The sequence below is a fragment of the Hetaerina americana genome, unplaced genomic scaffold (genome assembly GCF_022747635.1).
Source record: "Hetaerina americana unplaced genomic scaffold, ioHetAmer1.1.p SCAF_51, whole genome shotgun sequence".
Taxonomy (NCBI): Eukaryota; Metazoa; Arthropoda; class Insecta; order Odonata; family Calopterygidae; genus Hetaerina; species Hetaerina americana.
Window position 1 is genome coordinate 358,674 of NW_027287107.1, and position 12,455 is coordinate 371,128.

The 12,455-nt window shown below is 37.0% G+C and overlaps 1 protein-coding gene across 1 annotated transcript in view; it reads left to right on the top strand.

Annotated features, from left to right (window-relative positions):
• AGBE (1,4-alpha-glucan-branching enzyme) overlaps positions 1-11,036 on the top strand; it is a 34,575-nt gene extending 23,539 nt beyond the window's left edge. The window contains exons 10-14 of the mRNA XM_071593112.1: positions 409-618; positions 1,191-1,362; positions 8,855-9,039; positions 9,125-9,373; positions 9,644-11,036. Coding sequence (XP_071449213.1) covers positions 409-618; positions 1,191-1,362; positions 8,855-9,039; positions 9,125-9,373; positions 9,644-9,688 — 861 coding nt within the window. The 3' untranslated portion in view covers positions 9,689-11,036. The remainder of the gene's footprint in view (positions 1-408; positions 619-1,190; positions 1,363-8,854; positions 9,040-9,124; positions 9,374-9,643) is intronic.
• Positions 11,037-12,455: the final 1,419 nt, after the last annotated feature.

Here is a 12,455-nt window from a genome sequence, read left to right on the forward strand (position 1 = left end):
TTAATAAATGGATATGGTTAATTTCAAATGTGCACATACTTTGTGAGAAGAAATTCCAAATGAACACTTCACCAACATAGAATTATTTTCATTTTCTTTTCAGTTCACGTATCGTTAGATTTTAAAAATATATGCAAAATATTATTTCACATATTTCAATTTGATAATTCTGTTTCAAAATTCCCTTATCATTATGTGTATTGTACTCTAGATTAAATCTAAATTTCGGTTGTATATTTCAATGTTCTAGGTATGCTACTGAGTGCTGTAATGATGTATTTATTGAGTCACATTTACTCCATGCACTTATACAGATTCCCAAAAGATTATTTTAGGCTTCTCATGAAAATATTTTACTGTGATTTTGTGTAGCATTTTTTTAATTTTGGTGATTTAACTGATTTTAAGGATGTTTCGGGTATGCCTGGGATGTGTCGCCCTGTTTCTGAAGGCGGAGTTGGATTTGATTATAGACTTGGGATGGCTATACCCGACAAATGGATAAAACTTCTAAAGGAAGTGAAGGATGACGAGTGGGACATGGGAAATATAGTGCACACCCTTACAAACCGCAGGTGGATGGAAAAGACCGTGGCATATGCAGAATCACATGACCAGGTGACAGTGATTGATGATTGGGTATCATTGCAGCCTCATCAATGTACAAAACATCAGTGCAATATTTTTTACCATGAATGATTTGTGGTATATTGTCTTGTTTTCATTTGAATTGATTGAACACAATTTGTAACCTTAGGATGCTTCATTTGCAAAAATCATGTAGTATAATTTGAAGCAAAATTTAATTTTATCATAATTAAGTCTTAAATGTCATTGCAATTGAGAAAATATCAATTTTTAAAAGTATAGAAATCATTCAAACTTCTTATATTTGATGGTATTAATCTTTCTTACTACCACCAGTTTTGTCAAGTACCTTCATAATACAAGTAATATGATGCTTAATGATAATTAACCAAGTCAATATTCAATATTCATTTACTCCATTAATGAGTTTTCTTATCATATGAATCATTTTGATTAACTTATGACCTTGTGGTTGTAGGTATGTTTCAGTTTAAACTGACATCCTCTTTTGTTATTATTGTGAGCTAAGTTTTGGGTGTTTTGCTAAACTGTTTCTTTATTGACCAAGGAGTATCTAAAATGTTGGGGAATTTTTAATTCAGGCACTTGTTGGTGATAAAACTATAGCATTTTGGCTAATGGACAAGGAGATGTATACACATATGTCTGTCCTGTCACCACCCTCGGACATCATTGACCGAGGACTTGCCCTTCACAAAATGATTCGTCTTATTACACATGGCCTGGGTGGTGAAGCATATTTGAATTTTATGGGTAAGTATTTTATGGCAAAATTGCCAAATATTCTTTGCTTAAATGACTTCAGATTTTCGAATTAAGTATTGTGGGTCGCGGTAGTCCAGTAGTAGAACGTTGGTCTACTAACAGGGGGGCACCTGCCACTCCACCCTAGGTATTTGGTTTTTCGGGTACCAGATCTTCCTGGGAAGATCCGGCATAACCGGCATGGGGAAAGGAACTGGCCCCCCTACCTTGATGTGTGAATTTTACATGCCATATGGTGCTGGGTGAACTCTATCATCACATAAAATAAATAGATAAAGAACGTACTACGGCCGAGTGCATGGAAAGAAAGTAAAACCCAAAGCCGTACACTTAAGGGCACTTATAGGTGGAATATAGAAGGGGGTGGGAAAGTTATTGTTTGGCGGGAAGCCAGAGGCCCGTGACCCGTCACTCAAACAAATGAAAATTAAAATAAATAGTTCTACCAATTACTCCCTTGATCAGGTATTTGCACACCAAATTGACCTTCACAAGTCGCAACCACACACACACGCAGGGTTTACGGGGCGGGAAGCCCGACGCCAGTGACCCGTCACTCAAACAAATGTAAAATAAAATAAATAGTTCAAACAATTACTCCCTTGATCAGGTATTTGCACAACAAATTGACCTTCACAAGTCGCAACCACACACCCACACAGGGTTTACGGGGCGGGAAGCCCGACGCCAGTGACCCGTCACTCAAACAAATGAAAAAATAAAATAAATAGTTCAAACAATTACTCCCTTGATCAGGTATTTGCACCACAAATTGACCTTCACAAGTCGCAACCACACACACACGCAGGGTTTACGGGGCGGGAAGCCCGACGCCAGTGACCCGTCACTCAAACAAATGAAAAAATAAAATAAAAATTATATAACACTTACTCCCTCGCTCAGGTATTTGCAAACAAATTGACCTTCGCAAGTCACAAACACACACACACACAGGGTTTACGGGGTTGGAAACCCGGCGCCAGTGACCCGTCACTCAAACTCGGACGACACAAAAGTACAGTGCTGGAGGGGAAAGTGCCGAAAAACCTGACACCATGTGTTTCGCCTGCTAAGCAGGCCTCTTCAGAGAAGAATGATTAGTCGGAGCCAAAATATGTAAGTAACAGTTAAGTAGGGGAGGGGGGGCATGGTAACGGACGGGGGAAGGTTATGGGGGGGGAAGCACGGGTGGGTGGGCGAGGGGCCAACAGGAGCAGGTACAATTCTTGGGAAATTTGAAGGTCGAAAGGGGGGGGGGGTGGTCGTTTGACCGTTGGGGAAGGGACGGTCATGATTCCGGAAGGGAGATTGAAAACAAGGATGACGATATTGGGCCTTTGTCACTGTTCATGAGTTTTTCTTTTGTTTTGTTAATGTACAGACTTTCGTAATGGTCGAGTAGGTGATTAGGCACATGTTTCAATAGCTGTAGGTCTTCAATTGTGATGTTGTGTGAGTTTTCGTGTATGTGTTGGGCGACGGATGATTTGTTGAAATTTCCCAGTCTGTAACATGCAGCGTGTTCTTTAAAGCGTGTGCGAATATTTCTGCGAGTTTGCCCGATGTAAGAAAGGTCACAATGTGGGCAGGAGATTTTGTAAATTCCAGATTTGTCTAGGGTCTCAATAGGATCTTTTGGATTAACAAATAGGTGTTTCAGTTTAGTTTGACTAACAAATGTGGGTGTGTAATTGATTTTTTTGAAGATAGAAGGAAGACCTTTTGTTAGTTGTGGGTGGTGAGGTAGTTTGACAAATTTCTTGTCACCTGGTGTATACAGTGTGGTGTTATTTTGGAGATGTCTTTTGTTCCTGTGTTTTTTTAAGATGTTATCAATGAGCTTTTCTGAGTAGCCGTTCACCACAGCCGTGTGTTTTATGTGTTTTAATTCTGTTATGAAATCCGCTTTGGACAAAGGTACATTGAGGAGCCTATGTACTAGGGAGTGGTAGGCAGCGAATTTGTGTGTTTTGTGATCGAAAGAAGATTCGTGTATGTAATTGTTGGTGTGGGTTGGTTTCCTGTAGATGTTGAATGAGAGGTGGTTCTGGATATCTTAAGATCAAGAAAGGGGAGGATACATCCTCCTGACCAACCTTGTTACTCATAACAAGGTTGGTCAGGAGGATGTATTCTCTAATTTCTACCGGGGAAATGTTCTTAGACTGGAGCCACTCCGCCACAAATGTTATGGTATCCGGGATTGGAACACTTGGAAAGAGTGACGTTCCAACTATTTCTCCTTCAACAATTCCTTTTACCAACAAGACTTCGGCACCACGATGGGAAATTCCCTTTCTCCATTTCTAGCAAACCTGTTCATGTCCCGCTTTGAAGAGCAATGTCAAGGAAAATTTACCTACTTCCCAAAAGTTTGGTTTAGATATGTAGATGATATATTCGCAGTCTTTGATACCAACTCATGCCCCTTAGAAGCATTCCAAAACCAACTTAACAGCCAATACCCCTCAATCAAGTTCACAGTCGAATCTGAAACAGATCGGTCCCTCCCCTTTCTTGATCTTAAGATATCCAGAACCACCTCTCATTCAACATCTACAGGAAACCAACCCACACCAACAATTACATACACGAATCTTCTTTCGATCACAAAACACACAAATTCGCTGCCTACCACTCCCTAGTACATAGGCTCCTCAATGTACCTTTGTCCAAAGCGGATTTCATAACAGAATTAAAACACATAAAACACACGGCTGTGGTGAACGGCTACTCAGAAAAGCTCATTGATAACATCTTAAAAAAACACAGGAACAAAAGACATCTCCAAAATAACACCACACTGTATACACCAGGTGACAAGAAATTTGTCAAACTACCTCACCACCCACAACTAACAAAAGGTCTTCCTTCTATCTTCAAAAAAATCAATTACACACCCACATTTGTTAGTCAAACTAAACTGAAACACCTATTTGTTAATCCAAAAGATCCTATTGAGACCCTAGACAAATCTGGAATTTACAAAATCTCCTGCCCACATTGTGACCTTTCTTACATCGGGCAAACTCGCAGAAATATTCGCACACGCTTTAAAGAACACGCTGCATGTTACAGACTGGGAAATTTCAACAAATCATCCGTCGCCCAACACATACACGAAAACTCACACAACATCACAATTGAAGACCTACAGCTATTGAAACATGTGCCTAATCACCTACTCGACCATTACGAAAGTCTGTACATTAACAAAACAAAAGAAAAACTCATGAACAGTGACAAAGGCCCAATATCGTCATCCTTGTTTTCAATCTCCCTTCCGGAATCATGACCGTCCCTTCCCCAACGGTCAAACGACCACCCCCCCCCCCCCTTTCGACCTTCAAATTTCCCAAGAATTGTACCTGCTCCTGTTGGCCCCTCGCCCACCCACCCGTGCTTCCCCCCCCCATAACCTTCCCCCGTCCGTTACCATGCCCCCCCTCCCCTACTTAACTGTTACTTACATATTTTGGCTCCGACTAATCATTCTTCTCTGAAGAGGCCTGCTTAGCAGGCGTAACACATGGTGTCAGGTTTTTCGGCACTTTCCCCTCCAGCACTGTACTTTTGTGTCGTCCGAGTTTGAGTGACGGGTCACTGGCGCCGGGTTTCCAACCCCGTAAACCCTGTGTGTGTGTGTGTTTGTGACTTGCGAAGGTCAATTTGTTTGCAAATACCTGAGCGAGGGAGTAAGTGTTATATAATTTTTATTTTATTTTTTCATTTGTTTGAGTGACGGGTCACTGGCGTCGGGCTTCCCGCCCCGTAAACCCTGCGTGTGTGTGTGGTTGCGACTTGTGAAGGTCAATTTGTGGTGCAAATACCTGATCAAGGGAGTAATTGTTTGAACTATTTATTTTATTTTTTCATTTGTTTGAGTGACGGGTCACTGGCGTCGGGCTTCCCGCCCCGTAAACCCTGTGTGGGTGTGTGGTTGCGACTTGTGAAGGTCAATTTGTTGTGCAAATACCTGATCAAGGGAGTAATTGTTTGAACTATTTATTTTATTTTACATTTGTTTGAGTGACGGGTCACTGGCGTCGGGCTTCCCGCCCCGTAAACCCTGCGTGTGTGTGTGGTTGCGACTTGTGAAGGTCAATTTGGTGTGCAAATACCTGATCAAGGGAGTAATTGGTAGAACTATTTATTTTAATTTTCATTTGTTTGAGTGACGGGTCACGGGCCTCTGGCTTCCCGCCAAACAATAACTTTCCCACCCCCTTCTATATTCCACCTATAAGTGCCCTTAAGTGTACGGCTTTGGGTTTTACTTTCTTTCTATCATCACATACCAAACCTACCTTAGGGTTAATAACTGTGTTTATGATTTATAAGGTATTATACAGTATATTTGAAACGATAGGGTAATGGAGGGTCAGCTTCTCTCTGGGTAATCAGGATAGGGGTCTTTAACTTTTTTTTCATTAGCATTTCCACAAATTTTTATATTGACACAGTATATGAAATTTAACTGAACTTCATTTAATTTCGTGAAAATCTTTTATGCTTGCGATAAAGTAAAAGTAAACCATCATATTGAGTGGATTGCAGACTTCCAAAGCAATTAATAATAGCTGTGTTGGTGTGTTGAAGTTGACTGCATGTGGAGCTTATTCAGGGTCAATGTTTCTTGCACTTTTGAGCAAGCATCTTCAGGAGAAGAAACTCCTCAAGCACTGTGCACCAAGCCAAGAGCTGGAGCCATAGGGATGCCGTAAGAACCGTGGAAAAGATATTTAACTGAGTAACTTGGTTATATTGGGAGTACACACCGATTTACATATCTGAAAATCAAAAGAGACTCCATGCCTAAAACTTAAATGAAGTGTTCTTTCGAGGAATAACAAGGTGTAATAAAAAGACATCATGTTCCTTTTCAGTTGACTTTCATTATTGTTAGCTAAATGCCATTGTTTCTTACTTTCAAAAAATGTGTTACAGGGGTGAAAAGGGATGTTTTTTTATTTCATGACTGATGCAAATGATGAACAAGGCTTTGTCAATTACATGATTTCTCCTCTATTCAAATCCATTTTGCAATAGAATATCTTGGACCAAGTGAGATTGCAGGATATTGTATGTATACCAAAGTTTAGCTCAGCCAGTAGTGGTGTCACTCCTAGCCATTTGATGGCATAATTTCATGAGAGCAAATAGTTATCAAAGTCGTGTTACATCTTGTGGTCAGCCACTTATTAATTACAGGAATTATAAAATTATAGCTTCTTATATAAAGTGATTTATGAAATATGGCTGTTTGAAGCTTAGGTAAAATCCCGTAGCATTCGCAAAGTGCAAATTTTATTCATAATTTCATTTTTATTGAATGAAAATTTTTCCAGTACTAAGTATGGAATGCAGATCTTAGAACATTCTTTCATTTTCCTTAAATTGGATTATTGCCACAGCAATAAATACATTTGTGTGAAAAATTCAAAAATCATCAGTTTTAGTTGACAGCATGTAGTGGCCATTGCAACTGGATTGATATTTGTTTTATTATTAAACATTCCAGGGAAAAAACTCGAGTCCCGCTGCACTTTCCTTGAAAAAATAAGTGTGTATTATAATAGTAATCAAAAATAGAGAAGTCTACTAGTGGTACTTTAATGAAATATGTATCCAAAGAATAAGTTATATGGTCAAATTATTTATTATAAGTAGTTAAAAACATCACATAGTTCAAGTTTTATGGTATAATGTATGATCAGTTCTCCCATAGAAGCGCGTTGAAGACAAGAAACACTTGAACATGCACCTCACAATCATGATTTACCTATTTCAGGTCACAAACTAGATCTACTTAATTTGAAGAGGTTAATTTTACACATGTAAAACCTCTGTCTAAGTAAAAACCATAAACACAGTAATTAACCCGAAGGTCGGTTTGTTAGGTGATAGTAGAGTTCACCCAGTACTTAGCCCAACGGCGTGTGAAATTCACATGTATGTTCCCTGTGATGGTTATGGTTTCTCAGGAAGATCTAGTACCTGAAAAATCACATAGCTTGGGTGGAGCCGCAGGTGCCCAGAGAGGCTTGCCTGGGAATCAAACTCGGGCCCTCCAGTCAGTAGTGCAATGCTTTATCCCTGGACTACTGTGACCCATCACTGTCTAAGTATGAATAAAATAATAAAATATGTTTAATTAACATTCAAAGAAACCTTTTACTAGGGTTATCTGAAACTTTTGATTAAATACTTAAAAATAATCAAGATGGAAACTTAATTTTTATTTGTTATTTTTAAGACTTCTCCTCAGGGTCACCATCCATATGCATTTATTTCTTCCAGCATTTCTTGACCTTTCGAAGGTCATCATAAGATTACACCAAAAACCATTGTTCCACCTCTTGAATGATGTCATTTTTGTTGTTTAATTTCCTATCCCACAATGGTTTTTTGAGTTCTGGGAATAAGATAAAGTTGTGCGAGGTGAGATTGGGAGAATAGGGTGGAAGTGGCTAAATTTCAATGCCACATCTCTTTGATTATCGGTTGTGCTGTGGCCATGAATACAGGTTGCGCCCTATTTGATTTAAAAAAGGGGTCAATAGTCATTGAACCCAGGGTGCTGCTACTTTTGACATGTACAGTTCTTTGTGAATAATATTCTGCACGCTGCCATACCAAATATCAGTCTCATTCATGATCATTTAGATGGTTATTCTTTGGTAAAAGAAATTAAAGGGCTTTAAGGAGAGAGAACTTCCACAAACATAACCTTTTTCGTGTTTGATTGTTTCCACAAGAGCAATATACCACTATATACTGTATACATCAAGCAAAATTGCCACATTGCCAAAAATTTAGGAAATGCGCATTAATTTGATCAAAAGTCAAGTATAAAACTATTATTTGTTTCAAGTCCAGTTTATTTTTCAGCAACATTAATCACTGACAAGTATTTAAAATAATGAAAGTAGAGTTAACATGAAGAAGCTTTGTCCTGAAAAACCTGTCATTAAGCTACATGGGTCATTCAAAGTTCTAGAGGAGTACAGAGACAAAAATTATTTTGGGTAGATTTATTTTTCAACATCTCCTTTTAGCTTGATTGACTTTTCCCAGCACCTCTCCAACTTTTTCAAGCCATCCAGAAAGTAGGATTTCAAAGGTACTCAAAATAGACATCAGTAAAGGCAATGACCTCCCCGTTCTGATGGGTTTATGTATTTTTGAATGCATGTAATTTGGGGAGTTAGTGTATTCTTGAAAGGACATATTTCAAATGAAGAGAAATCGCTAATATATTTCTTCATTGTTTATCCATGTATATCAATAACTTTGATCGGCAATGATATGATTTAGTATACCATGACTGGCACCAAGAGGCGGCATTAAAAATAAGTTGTGAAGTAAAATGGACCAAGTTCATTTCACTCAAATTGCTTCAGTCATGGATTTAGGAGGAAATTCATAAAAACGAAAAACCTGTAGACAAATAAAATTTCGAACTTTGTTTTGACTTTAGGAAATGAATTTGGTCACCCAGAATGGTTAGATTTCCCTCGTGTTGGAAACAATGACTCTTACCATTACGCCCGGCGCCAATGGAATTTGGTAGATGATGAACTACTGAAGTACAAATTTTTGGCTGCTTTTGATGCTGCCATGAATGCTCTTGAGGAAAAATTTGGATGGTTGCACAGTGATCCAGTGAGTACCCATTTCTTGGCCAAAAATAATACTAAAGACATTAAAGCATTCTTGCCAATTAAAAATTTGTTTTCCTTATGTCCAGGGTTATGTGAGCTGGAAGCATGAAGAGGACAAAGTGATTGCATTTGAAAGAGCAGAGCTGCTGTTTGTGTTCAATTTCCACCATAGCAAAAGCTTTACAAATTATAGGCTTGGTGTCAATGTTCCCGGAGTATACCAAGTGATCCTTGATTCAGATGAGCAGCGCTTTGGTGGCCATAAAAGGGTTGACCATAGTGTCCATCATCATACCTCTGATGAGCCATTTTCAAGTCGCAAATATTCAATGCAGGTGAATTATTCTTTTTTTTTCATGACCGCTTTATTAACAGTATGTAAGATGCCTTGTTGTATTTATGGTGCCACTGTGGCTAGAACAGTAGTCTTCACCTTGCATGCCAAACCCATCTATGGGTTAGTGCTTAATATTTTTTTCATTATTCATTAGTTTTTATAATATTCACAATGATATGATGTAGTTTATGTCAACTTGGTTAGGGTAACTATAACTTAAATGAATGCTGTGTGATTTGAAATATTTTTTGTTCCATATTCCTTTTAGGCATATCTACCATCTCGTTCAGCCCTTATATTTGGGAGGCTGTAGAAGAATTTTATGATGCAGTTATAATGAAGTGGAATTATACCCTAATACATCACCCTCTTGATAACTCATGCTCAAAGAAGGATCTAGTGACAAAATACAATAATTTTTGCCATTAAATAATGCACAAACGAGGTACCTAGCTGTTGTGGTAAAAGTAGTGCCATAAACAAACATTTAATTTACATAGGATCTGAGTACGTAACTGTGATATAAAAGCTAGTTGATTGAGTTGGGCAAGGATTTATTAGACAAAAACTCTTGTTGAAGATTTGAAATTTTTAGCTTTGTTAAAGGAAGTTTTAATTTTTCTATAGATATCTATTTCAATGTTTTAAAAGCTACTTGTGGTAGCTAAATGTATGTGTTTAGTTTTTCACACTGCTCAATGTTTTGTTGCACCATGAAATCAAAAATATATTTATTTTTGGTTATTTTAATGTTGTCAAGGCTGGCTCAAAGAATTTTGGGGTCCAGTGCATTGAATGTTTTTAGCTGACTAAACTTGTTGGAAAAGTAGGAGACCATTGGTAATAGATAAAAGGAAAGGTCATTTCTCTTTTTCACAGATTCATCTATTTTTGTCTCGTAGTGTTAATGAATTATATATTTTACAAAAAATATTTTTTTACAGAATTCTGGGCCTTTCACAGAGTAATCAAGGTGGCAATTATTATTGTGAATGATGGTTAATTATTTGCTTTTTATCGATAAAAATTAGTATAATTTTGCATTATCATGTAGCCAAACACTAAGAGGCAGCTTATTTGCACCAGTATGAGTTGATTTATTGATTTCCCCTGAAACTTTTACATTTTTGTAATTTTTCTCATAGATTTTCTCAAAAGTGATTCATTTTAAAGTTAACTTCTTTGGATTGTTTGGAATAGTATCACTGAATTAATCAGTTACCTAATATGAAGGGTTTGCATTTTTCATTAGCTATTTTGCATGTATTATTCAGTTAAGATTACCTGGAAAAAGATGTGGAGTACCAAGCTTCAAAGTAGACCATGAGAAATTCAATTGGACTGAAAGTGAATACATTAATATTGGTTGAGCAAAATGTATACTGACATTTAATTTCCTCTCATTGTTTGATATTTTTTGCATTTAGTGAATTGGTTCATTTGATATCCATGTATAGTTTTCTTGGGTCCAATAAAAACTTAATAAAAGTTGAATCATTCTTTAAAATGGTGTAATTCTAAAATTATTTTGATCATGTTCTCATTTATTTGTTGAGCATGAAAGCAGTGCAACCTTCATAAATGTTGATGCTTTTGCTGAGAATTATGAAACATTTCATGATATAAATATGAAGGAAGAAGTTGCACTTGTCATATTTTCCACTCTGCTATTAATTATTTGTGAGATTATTATTATTTAATGTAATTATTTAAGAGATAGTAATTATTTGAAATATCAGAGGATGAATGGTAGACTTCCTCTTACTTGAATTGCGTAATGCATGCTCCAGTTCTATTTTCGCCAGATGGTGAATCTCACATATTAGTCACGAGTGTAATTTGAAAAATAAAGGTCTATTATTTTCAATTAACCACCTACAATTAATATTTTATAAAAATAAACATTAACTTTTTTTTACACATTTGGCTCTGAAATTGTACTTCGAATGAATTTATTCTGACTGGCTTTTCCAAACCAAGGTTGAATGTGACTTAGTAAGAGAGAGTTTACTAAGTTGCTAGTTGAAAGAAAAGAGATGATTAATTATAAATAATTTGAGGAGTGCCTCTACAGCAAGGAATAGCCTGCCACCAAGTTGCCTTGACGAGACTTATCTTATGTGTTTATGGCCACCATTTTTCCAGCTTTCCTGAATGCTGCTTGATGAGAATTAGGCATTTGGCAGAATGACAGTTCCTTGATACCTTAAGACAATTATGGTCCAGTATTTTGGGTGCAGTGTTTGTTTAGTGCTTGGATGCTAAAGTCACATTTTGCTTCTTAAGAAATCAACCATTCATTGTCCTGTTCACTCATTCCACAAAATTAAACATGCCCGAATTTCAATAACAATGTTTGAATGGGAAATTACTCTAAGAATGGGCAACACATTGTCTTCAGCATACAGAGAAGTTTGACGACTCTTAACATCATCTTTTCAAGGAACTGTCTTCAGGAGAATGCTACCTAATCCAACTTCTCATAAAAAAGCCAAATGGAGAGCCTGAAAAACCATAGTCCACACTATAAAACAACAATTGGCAGAAACCAGAAACTTTTCATTCACCCCAGCTTACATTATAAGAATCAGCTGACCTGTTATTTTCAAACTTTTAAAAAACTTTTGTTTTGATATAGTCAAAGATGTCCTGTTTTTAATATGTTTATAGGATGGCAATAAAATGATTTTTGATTAAACTCGGTTAAGGCGAATGATTTTTGATTATTTGGATAATTCCTGAATATCACTCGAGGAAAACCCTATAAAATATTCAACTGTGTTATACATAGTATACCCGTCTACATGGACTTTCTTAAGGAAATATATATACTCCATACCAGGTTGTTTGAGATAAAAACTCCTCAACAACTCATATTTCTTTAAGAATCTCAGTAGACAGGTGGCAAAACACTTAAAAGACTCTTAAATGATGTGCCTGAAATCATTAGTTGGAGATAGTTCAGGAAATAACTCATGAAAGGGAACCTTCTGATTGATTCCCATGCATTTATTCATTTTTTCAGCAATGATTTCTTTTTGTGAACCCAATGTATTATCATCATTACATTTTAACAACTT